We start from the raw sequence: 21,755 nt of genomic DNA on the forward strand, positions 1-21,755 counted from the left end.
GTCTTATACGCCCAGTCGTCTTATACGCCGGAAAATATGGTACTTACTATTTACATTTAACGTGTAACGGAGGTCAATGATAGGCTGTGAATTACTTTATTTTGTTACTTTATTTTGTTTAGTTATTTTTTTCCTTTTATTATGCTTAATATACAGTTTGTACAAGAACCTTTTCTTGACAATATGCTTAATATTGCTATATTATTTTTGTACTGTAAAAAATTGACAATGAAGATGACTTGATTAAAAAAAAAAGTGTCCCTCGCTCCGTAAAGGTTGGGTACCCCTTCTGTAGGGGCATTAGTCCCGGATGGAGAGGTGCACTGTAGCAGCCTTCCACCTTAGTTTCACCACAGTGTGTGGTGGAGGGAAGGCGTCCCAGATGGAGAGGTGCACTTACTGCACTATACTGTAGCGCTTTAGGAGATCCGTGGGGAATTCCTAAAGATCTCCCATGAAGTTGATAAGTGTTAAGACCGCCACTACTGTCGCGGCTGGCCTTCACACTTTCATTGTGGTTGGCTGGTCTCAACCATTCTTCCCTACCTCATCCACACTGAGATCATGACACTAATACTAGGTGTGATTACTGTATAAACTGGCACCAGTACTAGGCTTTTTTACTGCATAAACTGGCACCTTAACTAGGGGAGATTACTGCGTAAACTGGCACCAATACTAGTCTTTATTATCCACTTCTGGACTGGAAGGATTTGCCCCCTTAATGACCAGGCCTTTTTTTGCAATTTAGCACCACGTTACTTTAACTGGTAATTGCGCAATCATGCAATGCTGTACCCAAACGCAATTTATGTCCTTTTTTCCTCACGAATAGAGCTTTCTTTTGGAGGTATTTGATCACCTCTGCGTTTTTTTTTTTTTTCCCCCAATATAAACGAAAATTTTGAGAGAAAAAAAAATCACTTTTCTCTATTGTTAATTCACAGACGCAGCTCCATTTTGTTCTTGATCATTGGGTTACCTACCCCCATCCCCCCCCTCCCGGGGGTTAGGTAGGAGCTTGCTTTGCCACTTCCTCCAGTTAGGGGGGCGGGCGGATGCGGTTGCTGACTGGGGGGCTGTCCGGATCCGCCACCTGGGGGTTAGTGACTGGGGCAGGGATGTCCTTTGGGCTCCCTGCGGTGGTTATAAGCTTGGGGTGGGGGGGGGGGATGGATGTTTCTTTATCCACGAGTCTGCACTTCATGTGTCTTTGCGGCCTACTGACCAAGCTGACCGAGACGAGGAGCTTGACCAAGCTGACCGAGACGAGGAGCTTGACCAAGCTGACCGAGACGAGGAGCCTGACCAAGCTGACCGAGACGAGGAGCCTGACCAAGCTGACCGAGACGAGGAGCCTGACCAAGCTGACCGAGACGAGGAGCCTGACCAAGCTGACCGAGACGAGGAGCCTGACCAAGCTGACCGAGACGAGGAGCCTGACCAAGCTGACCGAGACGAGGAGCCTGACCAAGCTGACCGAGACGAGGAGCCTGACCAAGCTGACCGAGACGAGGAGCCTGACCAAGCTGACCGAGACGAGGAGCCTGACCAAGCTGACCGAGACGAGGAGCCTGACCAAGCTGACCGAGACGAGGAGCCTGACCAAGCTGACCGAGACGAGGAGCCTGACCAAGCTGACCGAGACGAGGAGCCTGACCAAGCTGACCGAGACGAGGAGCCTGACCAAGCTGACCGAGACGAGGAGCCTGACCAAGCTGACCGAGACGAGGAGCCTGACCAAGCTGACCGAGACGAGGAGCCTGAGCAAGCTGACCGAGACGAGGAGCCTGACCAAGCTGACCGAGACGAGGAGCCTGACCAAGCTGACCGAGACGAGGAGCCTGACCAAGCTGACCGAGACGAGGAGCCTGACCAAGCTGACCGAGACGAGGAGCCTGACCAAGCTGACCGAGACGAGGAGCCTGACCAAGCTGAGGAGCCTGACCAAGCTGACCGAGACGAGGAGCCTGACCAAGCTGACCGAGACGAGGAGCCTGACCAAGCTGACCGAGACGAGGAGCCTGACCAAGCTGACCGAGACGAGGAGCCTGACCAAGCTGACCGAGACGAGGAGCCTGACCAAGCTGACCAGCGAATGCTTCACACGGCCGGATCGGGCGAAAAATTGAGGCTGCGGCTTGTCTATTCGTGACTGACCAAGCTGTCCCGGCGACTGACCAGGCTGTCCGATCTCCTAACCCAGCTGTCCAAGCTGCTGATCAAGCTTACAGAGTTGACGGCGGACTCGCGACCGGATCAGGCCCCAAATTTAGGCTGAGGCTTTGCGACCTACTCCGGGCTGGCTTTCCGAGCTGCTGACCACGCTGTTTGAGCTGCTGACCGGGGTGATAGAGCAGCGGGTAGGCATCCGCCTCCCCCTTAGGGGGTGGACATATGGACTGCCTGGCGCCCTCCTTGAACCGGGGCGCAGTGGAGGCATTATGTGGGGGTACTCTGCCTGCATGTCTGCATCACGGCGGGCCCCCTCTTCCCCTTTATAGGGGGCTATGTCTTTTTATGTAATTTATGGTTGGCGACCCTTTGGTCTAATAGGGATCTTTTTGTGGAACTTTAACCGGTGTCTCCTTGCGGGACTGTGGTCGCCAACCTACCCTGCTTGTTATGTTCTCAGGGTGAGCTTGGCATATAGGGACTCTACTGGGTCTACATCCACGCACTTCGGGTGCTCTGCGGTGAGGATTCCTTTTTTACTGCACATGCGCATGCAAGGGCGCTGGTGGATGCACTGATTGTATATGTGCAGAAAATTTTACCATGGGGGGACGCCGGTCCCCTCGGGGCCTACGGATCCCCTCAAAGCGGCAAAGGTACTCCCTTTTCACACCTACTGTGACAAAATTTTCGCAAGTCAGTGGAGATGTTCTAAACGCAATAATGGTAACCACGCATGGTGTGGCTGAAAAGCTGGTGACTGCGGACAAGGCTTCTAAAAAGACTCTTATCAGATCCCCTTTTTACGGGGGTCCGCAATTTGGGTCTTTGTTGGATGAACTGATCAAAGGACTTGCAGGTGGGAAAGAGTATTCTTCTTCCTCTATTTGCTAAAGCGCAAGTCAACCGCGTAATAGATGGTTCCCTTATTTTTCAGCACACAGGTGTCCACTTTGTGCCTTAGGTCCTTTCTCCTGCGAGCCAAAGCCATTTAGGTCATCTTAAGGTTCCAAGAAGACGTGATTGGATTAGCCGAGAACAGGCCCCTCCAGATCTGCGGACAAATCTCTGTCTGCATGAAAGGACGCCCTCACCCGTATCTGGGGTGGGAGACATCTTTGTTTTCTGTCCGGAACCAGGGACATCCTGGATTCAGGACAAATGGGCCCACGAGCTGCTCCGATCGGGTTACAAGAATTCAGGTCCCGACCGTCGTACAGATTCTTCCTGTCCAATCTACACCTATCTTCAGATCGGTTAAGGGATCTACGAGAGATGGTACAAGATCTGCTGTCGCAAAGGGTGATTGTGCCGGTTCCCTTTCAAGAGTTTTATTCAGACCTGTTTACTGTTTTCCGTTTAAGAACGGAAATTGCTTCCAATTCTGGACCTCAAGCGGACCAGGAGGTGGCCGAGATCTTAATATTGGCAAAAGATTTTGTTCCAACCCTCTCCTCCGTGCATACCACCGGAATGGAGAACTGGCAGGCAGGATTACTTGAGTCATTAGGTGTTGGATCAGGGGGAATGGTCCCTGTACCAGGAGGTGTTTCTCCTGTTGTGTGTCCGGTGGGGGGACACCTGATGTAGACCTGTTAGTTTCTTGGCTCAACAAGAATTTACAGCAGTTTGTAGCCAGGTCTCGGATCCTCTGGCCAACGCCACAGACGCACTGGTGCCTCCTTGGGGTCAGTATCGGCTGATCTATGCGTTTCCTCTACTGAAACTTCTGCCAAGGCTTCTGTGCAGAATACAGGTGAAAGGGACTCCAGTCATTCTGATGGCCCCAGACTGGCCTTGCCGGTCTTGGTACGCAGATCATGTAAGGTTGGTCGCTGATGCTCCTTGGATACTTCCTCTCAGGGAAGATCTGTTGTCTCAAGGGCCTATCTTCCATCCTGCTTAACAGTCACTGTCTTTCTGGGTCTTTCTGACTCAGCGTTTCCTACACTGTTGAAGGCTAGAAAATCCTAACTTAGTTGTTTGTGCACACGTTCACAAAATTCTACAAAGTAGATATGTTTGCATCCTTGAATGCTTCTTTTGGCAGCAACTTTTTTGCAGGCTGCTATTTAAAAGAGAATGTTTTTCTCTTTGAGGGTGTATGTTGTTTCTAGTTGAGATCCATGTTACCTGGTTGGCTAAGTTTAGCATTTCGGGATTTACGTTCTTTCTCTGTGTTGTTTTCCCACCCCTCATGCAAATACTGCTTTGGGACATCCTAATGGTTAAGAAGAATATGGAGCTGCGTTTGTCAATGAATGATAGAGAAAACTGGATTTTTGACTTACCGTAAAATCCTTTTCTCTGAAGTTCATTGACAGACGCAGCACCCGCCCCTCTATTTCTGAGTGGGTTGGGGTTTTTTTTTTTACTTATGACACTGCATGCATCAAAACTGAATCCTATAACAGTGAGTGGGTGTATGCCAAGGGTCTTCAAACTACGGCCCTCCAGTTGTTCAGGAACTACAATTCCCATCATGCCTAGTCATGTCTGTGAATGTCAGAGTTTTACAATGCCTCATGGGATTTGTAGTTCTGCAACAGCTGGAGGGCCATAGTTTGAAGATCCCTGGTGTATGCCTTCAGGGACTGCCCCATAGGCGTGGTAAAGTTTTTTTTTTTTTTTTTTTCCTGCCTAGTGTCCTACTCCTGTAGGGGGCAGCATAAACTGGTTATGAATATTATGGAGCTGTGTCAACTGCAGAGGAAAGGATTTTACGATGAGTCAAAAATCCAGTTTTTCCACATTCGTTGTTAGTTCCTGGATCTTTTGGAGGTCTTGTCACAGCAACGACACCTCCTCTCGCAGGCCCCCAAACTGGTCTTTAATTGTATTAACCGATGCTGTGCACATATTCGCCGCCCGCAATATTTCAGCTTAGGTGGGCTGTTCTTATTCATCTGATTCAGGGAGGGTATTGGCTCCTCAGTGCTCTCATTGTTAAGGCTGTACAACATGTCTCCTTCAATCTGCTCCTGTTACCAATGTGCAAGCAGGTGAGAAAACCCTGCAGCTTCCTTGATGTCAGCCTCTGCAGCCCCCAACAGTTTTTGAGCATACTAAAGCATATCCCTCGGCGGATCCTTACCCTGGTAATTCAGGGACGACTTGTTGCTCCCATCTTTGTATTTCTCTGCAGCTCCTTGGTGTGCGCTTTACAAGGGCTGCGATGGCGCCATCTTGGACAACCAGGCTGGCCGGATCTGCCTTCCCTTTTTTAGTTGTTCCTTGCGTGCAGAGGGCCAGTGGCTGGATGGGGAGGTGGACCGGATCGGTAACCAGCTGGGGAGCTCAAAACTGCTTTATCGGTGCTCTGGGAGGATCGCTAGTCGGATCTGTAGCATTGCTCTGGCAGATACGTCCTCACATGCCGGTCTTGGCCACGGCCCCTGCCTGTGTAAGCATAAAGGATAAGTTCACCTTTGGAACATATTACATGTTCCACCCATTTTTTTTTTTATTGTGAAACATATAACATGTTCCAGGTCCTGCACCATCTCTCCCCCGATTTCCCCCCGAAAACCTGTGACAGCGGGTGGGGGTTCCTCTCCCCGAATCCACTGTCACTTTTTTAAATGCAGCGCAATCTTGTGGGGCTCTGCCCACATAGCTGTGTCATTCATTCAGTTTCCTAATGAATAAACTACAAGTACTGACGTACACCGTGGCATATGTACTTTTAGTGTAAATGAACTGCGGGTGTGCTAATTGGCATGTCTTTTTATTACAAATTTGATTTACAGAGGTACAGGCAACAGAGCTGTAGGCAGTGTGCAGCAGCGTGACATTGCACCCGTGATATGCTGATCCCGGGTGCAATCCTTTCTAGACTCCTGTTTTAAAAAATGTTAAATGCACATTTCTCTTTCGTTCATCGACGAACACATACTCCTGGTATTCATAACCATTGGGGTATACTGCCCCCTACAGGAGTAGGACACTAGGCAGAAAAGATTTCTGGCTACACCCATGGGCAAGTCCCATGGGGTATACTCCCGCTCTCTGCTATAGCCTCTGTTTTTTTTCTGCCTAATCAGGAGTAAGGACCTAGTTCCTTGCTGGAATCTTTGGTCCTGGCAACATTTTTTTTCTTTTTAGATAGAAATTTTTTCTCTTGGATTTTTCCTGTGAGATCTAAAATCAACTGTCGGACTGGGCCATGGGCTGGATAATCTAGATCCAGTGGTCACCCCAATCTGGCCAAGGAGCGCTTGGAGACCTCAGCTCCACGCTAGGACAGTTGCGACATAGCCCCACTGTACAGGGGCTGGCCTGCGAGTTAAACAGCGAGCGAGGTCGCATACGACCGGGTCTCGGCCCGAGTCGCACCGTTCCTTCTAGCCCACAGCCACTCATTTGGATGGAGGAGGGGTTCAGTCTGCAGCGGTGTCTGTCTGGTTCCTGGTATGGTGAGTAGCTGTCCTCCTCACCCCCTTGAGGGTTTTGGGGTGAACGTGGGCCCCTCCTTGGGACAGTCAGACCCCCAGGTTCCCTTCCTTCCTGCCAGGGCCCTCCATCTGGCCTGGATCTGTCCCTGAGGCTTGGTTTCCCTCCTGGGTCCCTGTATGCCTCGTGGTGCCGCGCAGGGCCGCCATTTTGTTGTATTGGACAGTGGTCACCACAGATGTCAGCCTGCCTCTGCTCAGGGGATCTGGACGTTAGAGTCCAGACTACCGATCACTGTCATGGAACTCTGAGCAATCAGACTGTGTCTGGATCATTGGACAGATTGTCTTCAGGGTTGTCCAGTGCGCATTCAATCGGACAATGCCACGGCTGTTGCTTATGTCGATCACCAAGAGGGCACAAGAAGTGTCCTGGTGGTAGCAGGCATTCTAAGGTGGGCAGAACAGTTCGTTTCAGCCCTCTCCCCCGTACACATTCCTGGGGTAGAAAATTGACAGGCAGATTACCTCAATCAGCAGGCATTGGACCAAGAGGAGTGGCCCGTTCATCCTGAGGTGTTTCTTTATCTGTTGACATCTCGGCTCAACAGAAAGGTGCAGTGGTTTGTGGCTCAGTCAAGGGATTCTCTGGCGGACATCACAGACGAGCTGGTGGCCCCATGGGGTCAGTAGCGGCTGATTTACGCCTTCCTTCCTCTCAAGCTTCTGCCCAGACTTCTACGCAGGATCGAGGCAGAAGGGATTCTGTTCATCTTGGTGGCTCTGGACTGGCCTCATCGGGCTTGGTACACCGACGTTCCTTTGACGCTTCCTCTCAGGGAGGAAATGCTGTCCCAAGGACCAGTCTTCCATCTTGCTTTACAGTTACTGTCTTTGACGACTTGGCTGTTGAAGGATAGGGGTTTATCTGAATCGGTGATTCCTACACTGTTAAAAGCTAGGAAATCTACTTCTAGGAAGATCTACCATCGTACGTGGAAGATGTACAGTACATTGCGTTGTTTGAGTCGCTTGGGATTCATACTCGCAGATGCAGTACAGATGGGCACTGATCAGGCTGCAATGATGATGCTGCAGATGGGCGCTGATCAGGCAGCAATGGTGAGGCTGCAGATGGGCGCTGATCAGGCAGCAATGGTGAGGGTGCAGATGGGCGCTGATCAGGCAGCAATAGCGAGGCTGCAGATGGGCACTGATCAGGCTGCAATGGTGAGGCTGCAGATGGGGGGTGATCAAGCTGCAATGGTGAGACTTCAGATGGGCGCTGATCAGGCTGCAATGGTGACGCTGCAGATGGGCGCTGATCAGGCTACAATGTTGAGACTGCAGTGATGGTCACTGATCATGCTGATTTGATGGGCACTATTAAGGCTCCAGATGGGCACTGAAGAGGCTGCATTGATGGGCACTAACCCTTTTTTGCTTCAAAGTTCTTTATTTAAAATGTAATTTTTTTTTTCCTGAAACTATGGTCTTAAAATTAAGGTGTGTGTTATACGCCGATAAATACAGTTTTTATAATATACATTTATAAGGCAGAATTCTTTCAATTAAGTCATATCTGTTTTTTTTAGAAAATATATAAGTAGATAAATTTGATTCTCCAGCTTTTTGCATGCTTCTCTTGGAAGGTGTGAGAGTGAATGGTCATCTTTGGTATGCTATTCCATAACAGTAAGGCTGGGTTCACACAGTTGCGCTGCGGTAATGGACGATTTCTTCATTATGCTTTGGTGTTACTACTTAATGGCTTGGTGTGTTTCAGCGCACCACAATGCAAGGTAACACTACTGTGTGTTGTAGTGGGCCTCCTTACACAAAATAAAACCTGGTTCTTCTTTGGATGTGTCTGTGCATTTTCCAATGCACTATCTATATATTTTAGTACAGGAGACACCCTCCCTTCCTAGATAAAGCATACAAAAAGGCATATAAAAAAAACATGCCATTTTGAAATATAGAAGTTCAAACCAGCCCTTTATGAGCAAAACTGAGATTGCTAGTTGAAGCTAATGCATATAAATGTGGTCTGCACATGCAGGGAGGATGTGAATGAACTGAGGCGGAATTTGGCAGATGCAGAGAATGAATCTCAGTATGTGAAGGCAAACGCAGTCAAAGAAATGGCTAAGTCCTCCTCTGAAGTCTCAAAAATCAAGGCACTTCTGCTAGATGTAATAAGAAATCTGAAGGAAAGCTCCCGAAGAGAGGTAAGACAACTCCAGTCCTTGATATATACAGTATCCTCAACTAATTCATTATTTCCCTTTTGTTTGTTTTTTACAGTATATATCATTTTCACACACAGTACAGAAAATTAAAATCAAAGTTCCTACTGTAATTTTCTTTTGCAGGGGCCAGCACTTAACCTCTGTCTGGACAGCCTTCTTTTCATAGCTGCCCAAGCCGATTCTGACATTTTATTCCGTATAACTCTGCTTTTCTTTTTTTTCTAAATTGCTTAGAACCCCTAAACATATATTTTCTGAAAGCAAAGGAAAGGCCCTGAAGAAAAAAATGTTGGTAGATGCAATTTTTTATGTCACACGTTATTTCAGCAGCGGTTTATCAAACGCCAATTTTTTGGGGGAAAAAAATACTTTAATGAATTTTAGTGCATACAAACACAATACAATACCCAATTTTATTGTAAAATGTGAATGTTGTTGTTAGTAGATAGATGTCTAATATGCCATGGTTTAAAATTGTGTATGTCCATAGAATGGTGAAAAACTATGGTATTTTAAAATCTCTATAGACGATACTGTAAAAACTTTTACAGGTTACTAGTTCAGAGTTACACAGGAGGTCTGGTGCTAGAATTTTTGCTCTCTCTATGATGTTTGCAGTGATACCTCACATGTGTGGTGCGATCAATGTTTACATATGCATGCAGGACCGTTGTGATAGCATCCGCTCCTCTTTATGAAGAAATGTGGGGTCGATTATTTCCTGGCTCCTGCTGCTGTGTCAGTCAGTCTGTGAGGAGAGAGCTGGCACCGAGCCATGCTGTTTCAATGAACACACAAAGCTCAATTTAGGATTGAGCCCACCCAAGTGCCCCATTAGCAAGCAGCTTGCGATGTAGGAACTCTTAAAGGGGGAGGAGCCAGAAGCACTGGATGAGGAGCTGGAAAGTGGAGGTTTGGCGTTGCTCTGTGCAAAACCATTGCACAGAGCAGGTAGTTTAAAAAAAAAAAAGTTACCTTTTAGATTTACCTTGACTCTAAGCTGACTAACTGTAACTGCATTTAAAGTGTTGCCTGAGGAGATTTTTGGGTACCATTTTTTTTTTTTTTTTTTTTTTTTTTTTTTTGCAATATCATGGATGCACACAATTTGCTCTTGGCATGTTCGGTATCGAATTATTGAAACCCGACCCCATCTTGTGCATTTTACCAAAAAAATGTCATATCTATGTAAGTCGTTGCGCAAATATCGGGCAACATAAAAAATTGCAACTGTTCTCTTTTTAATTCTACAGGGCATCTGCTTTCCGAGAATATGTAATGTTTAAGCAATTTTGTAGCCAGAAATGCAGATTTTTACATATGGGAAAAAAATTGCTCTAGTGCTTAAGTGGTTAAAAGGTTTTAGGCCAGTTTATGGCATTTGTTGCAATTATCCCCATATTAAAGCAGAATGTCATCAAGCTTTCATTTTGCAGGTCAAAGTTAATTCCTATGGACTGCATACACCAGGTGGGAGTCTTACACACTCCAACACTTTTACAGAAGAATCTTTTCAGACAACAATCTTGAACACAACAGGTTAGACGTGAAAGGTTTTCCTAGAATATTTTATGTCTGAGACTTTTCTTGAATCGTTTGTGGTTTGCTGTTGTAAAGTGTATGTTCCTATCTGTACAGGTCAGCCACTTTTTTTTGGAATGCACAGTCATTTATATTGAATTCATAGCAGTGCTCATAAACTGTAGCATTTGTAGATTAACTGGATATACCTACATTTTAGAGTATCAACTAACAAAATTAGTTTTGACACTTGATTATTAGTGTGTGTGTCTGTATATAATTATAATTTATTTTTTTCCTTCTTTTGGTGTGTCCGTAAATTCTCAATGGAATCCTCATCAGGAGATTCATTGCAAGCCAGTGTCACGCCTGAAGGCCTGGGTGAGAACTTGTTTGTATCCAGAGATTTACACTTTCCTGTGCCCTTCTCTCTCAGGGGCCACTTTTAGAGTTAGAGTACTTTAGGGTATTTCTGTGAATTTGAACACTACTTCTGGAGGGTTTGAGGGTTTCTCATTGTTGCCAGTCTGAGCAAGGAGAGAACCTTTTCTCTATCATCCATTGACAGACGCAGCAGCTATGCCTCTTGACCATTGGGTTATGCTCCATCTACAGGAGTAGTACTAGGCAGTGAAAAAAAATTCACTGACACACCTACAGGGGCTGTCCTTCACAGCATAACCTCACACACACTCTGCCACAAGCCAGTTTCTAGGACCTAGGTTTCCTGCTGGGACTTTGGTCTCAGTTTTTTTATTCTTAAGAATATTTCTGTTTATTTCTCTTTACTTACTAATGCTAGCTAGTGTCGGGGGGATCCTCCCGGTGAACCACAAGCGACAGCCGGCTGAGGTTTCGCACTGGATAATATAGATCCTTACGGTCTCCCAGCCTGGCCAACGAGCCTGAGCAGGTTATGGTCCAATTAGGCCTCGCCACAACAGAGCCCCTGTGGACGGGGACGAGCCTGCAGGTGGATGTCTCGCCGTGACGCATCGACCTGGAACGCCCTGAATCACAGCGTATCCCTCGGCTGGCAGCACCCCCATTCAGGGTGGGAGGTGATCTGTCTGGAGCAGAGCCCACTCTGTCCATGGTATGGTGAGTAAACTGGGCTCCCCATGTTTCCTAAAAGATCCCTCTGGTCTTTCAGGATTCCGGCCCTGCTTCCAGGGGGGTGCTATATTCCGCGCCCGGAGGGGGGGGGGGGTGGTATGCAGCAGTACTTTATCCTGTGGGGTCTTTTTAGGTAGATCCCTGGTGTGGCCTTGCATCTGGGTCCTGACTGCATGGCAGCGTTCGGCCGCCATCTTAGGTTTGGGCATCGGCTCCCTGTGTGAGGTGATGTGGCCATTTTCCCTGGGCTTCCTATACAGTTGTTTTGGCACCATTTTGTTGTAGCCTGGAGCTACACAGGCAGTTTGGCCTCTTGTGGATTGATTTTACTTCCTGTGACATTGCTTCCTGTGCTCAGTTCTCCATGCTGCAGACGCTGCTGGTTCCTCTGTGAGGTGGTACAGTATTGGGGGTCGTTTCTGGACATTCCCTGCGCACTCTGCTACCTGACACTGTTTAAAGGGTAACTCAGAGTACAGCGCAATCGGGCGGTGCAGACCGCGATCGCGAATTTAAAGGAGCAGTGCACGTTATTTTAACATTGCAAAATGGAGTCCCAGGCGGTAAATTCTCCATCAGACCCCCCTCAGTGTGACTGCCGATACGTCCGGCTCGCAGTCCATAGTGTCTTTCTGCAGCATTGGAAAGTCTGGCATCAAAGGTTGTTCATGTCATGAAACAAGTTGCTAGCCAAAAGCGGCCGCTGCCTTCTCTGTCTCCTGACTCAGAGACTGATATAGTCGCCACGGACAACACCCTCCCTGAGGGATCCCTGTCCTCGCAAACGGATGGCAAAGAGAACCTGTTGTCCTCAGCCGCATCGAGGGAACGCGCTATGGTAAAAGCACTAATTTTGTTAAATGACGGAAACTTTACAATTGACTGATGAGCCCACACAGTCAGGAACGCAGGTAGTTTTTGGCTTCCGCAATGCCCAGAAATCGGGTCAGGCGTTTCCTTGTCCCGAGGAATTTCACGATATTGTGAATGAACAATGGCGGCGCATTAAGCACGTGCTGGTCGTGCCAAAGCGCTTTAAACGCCATTATTCCTTTGCTGACTCGGTCTCGAACCGCTGGACGGTGCCACCTAGGGTGGACCACCCTTTTTCCAGGTTTCACAAATCTACTGTGGTACCCATGGAAGATTCCCCGGCCTTCAAGAACCCATTGGACAGACAGGTGGAATCCCTTTCCCGCCACCTCCATGTTTTGACGGGTTCGGTACTAAAACCGATCTTTGTGTCCGTTCTGGTTTCACAGACTGTAACGGAATGGGTTAAAGTGCTTAGGGGTAACTTGAACACTGAGATACTTCCCCTGACCTTGATTGAACTCACAGACCAGATCGACCTGGCCCTGGTGTTTCTGTGTGATGCGTCCTTGGACGCGGCCCCTCTGGTTGCCAGAGTGTCAGCGGTAGGGATTGCCATACACCGCATGGTGTGGCTCAAGAGCTGGTCGGCTGACCAGGCTTCTAAGAAGGCCTTAACAGATCTCCCCTTTCTGGGTGAGCGATTGTTTGAAGACTCCTTGGATGAGTTGATAAAAGGATAAACCCCCAATCCTCCAAAGGCAAGGTGCCCCAGGGTAGGCGGGGGCCCTCTTTCACGGATCATAGGCGGTTTTTTCATGCTTCAGGGGCCCAAGAGAAAGGTAAACTGTTCAGGGCCTCTGGAGGGAGCAAAAAGGCTTGGTCGGGTAAGCCCAAGATCAGTCAGTCCGGTTCGGTGGACAAATCCATTTCTGGGGTGGCAGCACGTCTGCATTTCTTTCAGGAACCCTGGATGTCCTTTATCCAGGACAAATGGGTTCACAAACTGATTCATTCAGGGTACAAGATCAAATTTCGGTCTCAGCTAGCAGACAGTTTCTTTCCCTCAAATCTTAGTCTGTCTCCAGATCGCTTGAAGAATCTCAGGGAGGCAGTGCAGGACCTCCTTGCGCAAGAAGTGAAAGTGTCGGTTCCTCCGCAGGAACCATTTCAAGGTTTTTATTCAAACCTGTTCACAGTGCCCAGGAAAGAGGGCAAGGTGCGTCCTATTTCGGACCTCAAGTCTCTGAACCGCTTAGTGTGGGCGCAGAAGTTTCGGATGGAATCCATTCGGTTGGTAGTAGCGTCTTTAAATCAGGGATTTTTTAGCCTCCATCGATATCAAAGATGCGTATCTGCACATCTCTATATACGGGGGACACCAGAGCTATCTCAGTTTTGAGGTGGCGGAGGAGCACTTTAAATTTGTGGCATTACCCTTTGGTCTCGCCTTTCGCTCCCAGTGTCTTCACTAGGGATGCACCGATCCGACTTTTCTAGTCCCGATACCAATGCCTGGCTTTGTGTATCCGCCGATATCGATCCGGAAGTATTGTTTTTTCATCTTATAACAAAACAATACTTCTGGATCGGTATCGGCAGATACCTTATACCAATTGTGCATTCAAAATCTAAAATATCATGTAATCAAACTGAAAGAATAAAATGTAGCCACAAGAAAAAAAATGTTTATTGCTTGAATATACAATAGAAATCAAACAGTAAACATTGTAAAAAATATAAAGTGCAAAATCCTGCAAACAGGAATTTAAAAGAAATGCAACATAGTAGCAGCAATATAGCAGCTGAACCTGAGAAATGAATAAACTAAAAAAGCTGGTCGAACAACAAACAACTTGATCAGTTGATCACACATAAAAATAGCATGTAAATTTGTAAACATGTAGTCCTGTGTCACACCACCATCACAACTTGATGGTGGCGTGACAGTGACACTGGACTACCTGTTTACATTACAAATGCTATTTGTTTGTGTGATCAAGTTGACTTGATGACATGACACAAACATGACCTGAATGGTCACTTAATCAGCAATGGCAAATTTTCTCTCAAGAAGATTGAAGACAAGCATTTCTTCTCTCTGCTGTAAGTCCATTTCTCTCTTCTCATCCACAAACACAAACTGTGCTGAACAGAACACTCTCTCTCACTTTCTGCATTACTAGTGCAGGGGACAATACAACATAGCAGCCTGAGTCTGACCTGACTAAAAAGTTGGTCGAACAACAACAACTTGATCACACATACAAAATGCATATTGTAAACATGTAGTCCAGTGTCACACCACCATCACACAATTTGATGGTGGCGTGTGACAGTGACACTGGACTACCTGTTTACATTACAAATGCCATTTGTTTTGTGTGATCAAGTTGATTGATTCACAGTCACACATGACACAAACATGACCAGTGAATGGTCACCTAATCAGCAGCAATGGCAAATTCTTTCTCATAAAGACAAGCATTTTTGCTCTCTCTGCTGTAAGTCTATTTCTCTTCTCATCCACAATGCTGAAAACTGTGCCGAACACTCTCTCACTTTCTACACTAGTGCAGGGGGCACAGAGGTATTTTGTGGCAGTGGCAGCAAGACAAGGTAATCTGTATTTGTTGACTCCCCAGAACTGGTATGGGTTGTCTGAGGCAGCGATGGTTTTCTCTGCAAAATAGCCATGCAGTTGCACTGCAGGGCTCGAGCTGCTTGCTGCACTGGGATCTAGTTCAAACTCCTCCACAATGTGGTCAAACTCTTGCATAAAGCTGCTCGGTGCTGCTGCTTCCACCCGAGGGACCTTATCTTGTGGTTCTGTGGGCTTACATTCTTATTTATTATTATCCAAATTATATATATATATATATATATATATATATATATATATATATATATATATATATATATATATATATATATATATATATATAACTTTAATCCAGTGTTAGAATTTCAAAATCTTTAAATTTACAGCATGGCATCTCATCAAATACAGTAGAAGACGTGTTATTGTGGTCGTGGAGAGTAAAAAATCTATAATATGGTCAGATAATGAATGACAATGACATTAATTCATTTATTAGTTCTATATAATATATAGACCTAAATAAATGAATTATTAATGTCATTGTCATTCATTGTCATTCATTATCATTGTCATTCAAATTTCTTATATATATGATGGATATATTTTATTCTCCTCTCCACAATAACACTGTCTTCTACTGTATTTGATGAGATGCCATGCTGCTGACTAAATTTAACCACTTAAGCCCCAGGCCTATTTCTGACACTTTTTGTTTACAAGTTACAATCAGTATTTTTTCCTAGAAAACTGCTTAGAACCCCCAAACATTACATATATTTTTTTAGCAAAGACTCTGGAGAATAAAATGGCGGTCATTGCAATATTTTTTGTCAAGCGGTATTTGCGCAGCGATCTTTAAAAGGCCATTTTTTTTGAAAAATTATGAAAAATCACATATCACTGCATTTATACGGGGCTCCTTTTCCGTATACGTTTTCTTTCGTGCGCGAGCGAACGCCGACGGGGGCGGCTAAAATTATTATTTTTTTTTTCCTATTTATTTATTTTTTTACTTTATCACAGGTTTAAAAAAAAAATAAAAAATCTGATCACTTTTATTGCTGTCACAAGCAATGTAAACATCCCTTGTGACAGCAATATGCAGTGACAGGTATTCATTATGGAGGGATCGAGGGTCTAAAAGACCCTCGACCACTCCACTACACTTCCATGTATTCAAAATGCCGAAAACTGCATTTTTGAATACACTGGTTTTTTTAATCTGCCGCCTTTAGCAGCAGAGTAGCCCGGACAGGATGTCATGGACGCGGCCTCCGGGTTACGTCATCGGAGACCCGATCAAAGCCGCATCCGGCTTAGATCGGGACTCCATCCAGCCGGCGGACGTGGGTGCTCGGGTCTCCCGGTGGGACGGGAGACCAGGACGAAGCCGCGGGAGGGGGACGGGGACGTCCCCTCCCGCTTGCCGGGGTAACGATCGAGCGGCTCCCGAGCCGTATCGGTCGTTACTGCCGGCTCTAAACAACGGTACCAGGGTGATGCCTCTAGCTAGAGGCATCACCCCAGTATAACACCGCAAAGTCTACCGACGTACCCATACGTCACTTTGTGGTAAGTGGTTAACAGAGATGTATAAAGTACTAGAGACCCAGACTTGAGTAAAAGTACAAGTGCTCTATCAAAAAAGTGACTTGAGTAGAAGTTGAAGTGCTCTTTAAGCACCACACTTAAGTAGAAGTACTAAAGTATTCAACATTTTTTGTACTCAAGTATTGCAAGTAGTTTTATTTTAAAATTTACTAATCAAGTACTGAAATTAAAAGTACAAGTATTGTGTTATGTAGTTATTAAAGAAATTATTCAAAAGGCCAGGGCCCCCCTCCCATTTTAGATCCCCCTTAGAGCAGGCCAGGGTCCCCCCCATTATAGATCCCCCTTAGAGACGGCCAGGGTCCCCCCCCATTATAGATCCCACTTAGAGCAGGCCAGGGTCCCCCTCCCATTATAGATCCCCCTTAGAGCAGGCCAGGGTCCCCCTCCCATTGGATTCCCCTTAGAGCAGGCCAGGGTCCCCCTCCCATTGGATTCCCCTTAGAGCAGGCCAGGGTCCCCTTCCCATTATAGATCCCCCTTAGAGCAGGCCAGGGTCCCCCTCCCGTTATAGATCCCCCTTAGAGTAGGGCAGGCCAGGGCAGGTCCCTCCCCCCATTGAATAGATCCGATCCCCTTAGCGAGTGACTTGACTTCAAAACAATTCTTACTTCTCCTACCTTAGGCTGTCTCGAGTCCTCCAGCCTCTCTCTCCACAGTCCCCAGTCCAGTCCCCCCTGCTGAAAGAAGAATATATTCCTACCTCCATCCAGTTCTCCCGCGCAGGGCGGCCGTGCTGCACAGTGCCCAGAGACAGTCTAGTAGTCTAGACTCTAGTAACTCACAGTCCCTCCCCCAGCCAGGGCCCAGAGAGATCACTCTGCAGGCAGGTGTCTCTCTCCTCTCTCGCCACCACCACTTCACTTGAGATCCGAGCGGGACTTGGGCCGAGCGAGGGCAGAGGCGACGAGGCTCTGCCCCTGAGCCATCGGGTTGGGGATTGGTAGTGACTTGTGAGTCTCAGAGACAGTGAAACTCGAGTAAAAAAAGTCAGCGGCGGTGCGGTTTTGGAATGGAATGATTCGTAACATTTTTATAATTGTAACGAGTAACGATGCAGCACATTAAAAAAAATATCGGAGTAAAAGTATTAAACTCATCGAAAATATGTACTGAAGTAAAAGTGGAAGTAGGAGAAAAAAATTATACTCTAGTAAAGTACAAATACCGCCTTTTAGTACTTAAGTACAGTAGTGAAGTAGTTCTACTTCGTTACTATACATCTCTGGTGGTTAAACATAGAAATTCTAACACTTGATGGGCTAATGTAATAATTAGGTTACACAATCCTCCCTTACCTGTCTTTATATCTATGGGTCCAGCAGGGTGGCAAGTGCATATAGGGATTCATCTTCCACAGTGTCGAAGCGTTTGTTGACAGCTTGAAGCAGGGTTGTTTTAATTGTCTTTATGCCAGTATCCGCATTGCCTTCTTTAGCAAGGATGCGTTTGAGGACGGTGACAACTGGAATGACGTCAGCAGTGGAGGCAGTCGATGAGCTTACTTTCCTTGTTAGGTCTTCAAATGGTGCTAAAACAATGCTCGTTTTTTTCTAGCAAAGCCCATTGGTTAGTGGTCAGTGTACTGGGCAGGTCATCATGGTCTGCAATGTAAGCACAGAGGACTCGCGTCTGTTCCAGAAGACTCTGTATCATCAAGTACGTAAAATTCTACCTTGATGTCTTGTTGCAGGTGTTTAGGTTGCATTTGCATCTGGAGCTGGATATCTTGCAGCCTTGAATACGCAAGTTGAGAATGTTTAAAATGCCCCACAATTTGTCTACCAATTGCAATGGCATCGCTCACACTCCGTTGTGACAGTAGTCCCTCATTGACTACAAGCTGTAAAAAGCAGCCTAAGCTCCGTACCCCCATTTTGTCTATGGCCTTTTTCATGTTGCTTGCATTGTCTCGGAGTATGACATGCACTTTATTCAAAGAAATGTGCCACTGGTCAAGTATAGCCTTAATTGTAGCCGAAATGGTATCGCTGGTGTGTGAACCATGAAAGTTTTTAGCTTGAAGCATTGCACCATGTGGTGTACAGTTCGTGTCCAGCCAGTGGACTGTTAAACCTAAAAGCGACATTGGACACAAATCAGAGCTCCATAGATCTGTAGTAAAGCTCATAGCCTTTATATCTTTAATCTCTTTTGAGACATGTTCGCAAACTTTTTTGTACAGTTCTGGCACTGCGGTCTCAGAAAAATGCTTGCGTGATGGAAAAGAGTACCTCGGCTCCAAGTGTTCCAGTAGGCGACAGAAGCCCTCATTTTCAACAACTGACATTGGTTGAGCATCTAAAACAATTCCAAAAATTTTTGTTGTTGCTGATGCTTTCATACTTTCCATTGGAAACTTTTCGCGTCGTTGAAATGCATCCTGCAAAGTTTGTTGCTGCTGGGTTGTATTGTCCACTCCTTTTGTTTTGTTGAGCTGCAGGAATTCAGCGTGCTCCTTAGCGTGGTGTTTCTGGATGTGCCTGATTAAATTGGTTGTATAGAACTTAGAAGTTATACCACCTCCCCTCGAAACATTTACTTTGCAGACATTGCAAACAGCTGTGGAACTAGTTGGTGTGGCAAACGTGTAATATCTCCACACAGCCGACTCTTTGGCGCGCTCCATACCCGACACACATGAGGCTGATCGACGTAGGTGCTGCGACGAAACCCCGGATCGGCCCGTGGATCTGCTAATTTTACCGATCCAGCTATTTCGTCAGTATCGTGGCCGATATCGGATCCGAATATCAGATCGGTGCATCCCTAGTTTCTACCAAGGTTTTGGCCCGGGGTTGGCATTGCTGCGCAAAAGAGGGATTGCGATCCTAGGCTATCTAGATGATCTCCTGTTGAGAACTCTCACCCAGCCTTCTTGAGTTATCTGTCAATCAGGGTTCAGACCCTTCAAGAGTTTGGGTGGACCATCAACTTCAAAAAATCTGCACTGACCCCGTCGGTGCGACTGAATTACAGAAAGAATTACAGAAAGAATTGCAGAAAAAATTGCAGAAAGAAGTTGAGCAATGGTTGGCCTTGGGCATGATCAAGGGCCAAGTGTTGGCCTTGGCGATTATACTTCCAATATACCTATACCTTCCTGCTAATACCTTAATTCGCACCTTTATTCAAGGGGTGCGTCAATTGGCTCCTCCGAGACGATCCCCCTTGACTCCGTGGGATTTGACTTTGGTTTTGGCTATTCTTCAAAAGCCTCCTTTTGAGAATGTTAGGGACATATCTCTACCTTTTTGTTATCTCAGAAGATTGCCTTTTTGGTGGCTATTACTTCTGGCTGCAGAGTATCTGAGTTGGCGGTGCTTTCCTGTCCACCTTATTTGGTCGTCCACAGGGATAAAGTTGTTCTCCAAACAAATTTGTCTTTTCTTCCTAAGGTGATGTCTGATTTCCATTTAAATAAAGACATTGTTTCTCTTACGTCCTCCGACAGTCTCTGTCCACTCATACAGTCTTTACCAATGGGGTATTGACTTCCTCTCCTTAGGAGTAGCTAGGCAAAAGACTTGTTAAAACAAAAAGCATTACCATAGACACACCCCTGGGGGCTGTCCCACTGGTCCAATACCCCTCCTGCAATAGCCATCCCAACTCAGTTTGTCTTCTGCCTAGTTCAGGAGTAGTAAGGCTACCCTGTGCTGGGGCTACAGTCTCAGCCTTCTTTTTCTATTTTATGCTTTTATTTTCTGAAAATGTAATTTTTTCTTTGCATTGCTAGCTGTTTATTTTGTCAGCTTTTAGTTAGTCGGATCTTCGGAAGAGCTGGGAATCAGACTGGTCGTCCTGGTTATCTAGGACAGAGGATCAGATGGAATCCCAGCCCGCCATTGAGCGTTTAATAGGCTATGTGTTCGCCCTGGCCTCACAAATGACCCATCCCTGTCCTCAGGGATGCAGCCTTGTGAGGTGGCTACCTCACCGGACACATGCAGGGTTCGTCCGTGCATTCCTGGTGTCCTGCGTTTTGGCTGGTGGCACTCCCCTGCCATCTGAGGGTGGGCGGTTTTCCGTTTATTATGAGGCACCCCACACCATCGGGTACAGGTAAGTACACTCTGTGTGGGGCCTCTGTCTGGGGTCGGCAGTCCTCTGTGTCTGTGGTGTCCCCTATGTCTGTGCGTTTTTGGGCTCCCTGATCCTGGTCCCTGCGGGGATTTTTTCTCTCACAGCCTGCGCTGTGTGGGGTTTGGGGGATCCCTCTCCTGTGTCATTAAGGTGCTTGGAGGTACAGACTAGTGTGGCGACCGCTTTGGGGTTAAAAACCGCCGGTCCGCCATTTTAAGGTGTGGGCAGCATGTCTGGCTTCACTGTGGGCGCTTGTATAGCATTGTGTGTAGTGTATTTTGGCGCCTTACGACGCCATCTTGTGTGTGGCAATGATCGTTCCGAGCACATGTCGGCGGCCATTTTGTCGAAGCCTCCCATTTGATTTGCATAGGCATCCATGTTTCCTTAGCCTGCAGCCTCTGTTCAGTCTCTGCGGTGACATCACTTCCTTCCTTTTCCCAGGAGCGACCGTAGGAGCTGGTAACACACTTCTGAGGGCTCTGTCCTGCTGTCCTTCATTTTCCTCCATTGTGCAATCTTCCTGGCTCGGTTTGTCCCTGCGGGGGGTCTGTGTTCCACAGCCATTGTAGCGGTGTGCTGCGGGGATCCGCGGAGCTCTTAAAGGGCCAGTACTTCAAAAAAAAATAAAAATATTTTGGCAATGGAATCCCAAGACAGCAAATTCCCTCCAGCTTTGATAGGGGATTCAAGTTCTTCTGAATCCTCTACTCTGACTAATTTGGCTGCTGTTGTGGCGACTTTGGTGTCCAAAATGGTTGTGCTGATGTCTGAACGTGCTGCTAGAAAAAGGCCTAGGATTTCTTTTTCTTCTGATTCTGAATGTGACATGGTTGCTGTAGGTAGCGTGCCCCTTTCAGGGTCTCGCTCTTCTCAGGACCTGCAAGAGTCTGAGGGGGAGACTGAGGTTACTGTGAATGAACAATCGCGCAATTTAAAACACACCTTCACGGTGCCCAAGAGGTTTCAACTTCTCTACCCTTTTGCGTCTACTACGGTTGCACGCTGGTGTGTGGCTCCTCAAGTGGATCACACTGTAGCCAGATTGGACAAGGCTACACTGATTCCTACCGAGGATTCTCCGGTATCTAGGGATCCTACGGATAGGAGGCTGGAATCGCTTGCCCGCCACACCTATGTGGTGGCGGGTTCCATGCTCAGGCCTATTTTCGCCTCTGTGATGGCGGC

General features: G+C 46.8%; 1 protein-coding gene across 1 annotated transcript in view; it reads left to right on the forward strand.

Annotated features, from left to right (window-relative positions):
• The window catches only part of SPAG5 (sperm associated antigen 5), a 374,185-nt gene that overhangs the window by 267,249 nt on the left and 85,181 nt on the right, over positions 1 to 21,755 (forward strand). Inside the window, exons 16-17 of the mRNA XM_082245996.1 lie at positions 8,629 to 8,797; positions 10,255 to 10,357. Coding sequence (XP_082102122.1) covers positions 8,629 to 8,797; positions 10,255 to 10,357 — 272 coding nt within the window. The remainder of the gene's footprint in view (positions 1 to 8,628; positions 8,798 to 10,254; positions 10,358 to 21,755) is intronic.

Source organism: Pelophylax lessonae (assembly GCF_965119305.1).
Source record: "Pelophylax lessonae genome assembly, chromosome: 2".
Classification (NCBI taxonomy): domain Eukaryota; kingdom Metazoa; phylum Chordata; class Amphibia; order Anura; family Ranidae; genus Pelophylax; species Pelophylax lessonae.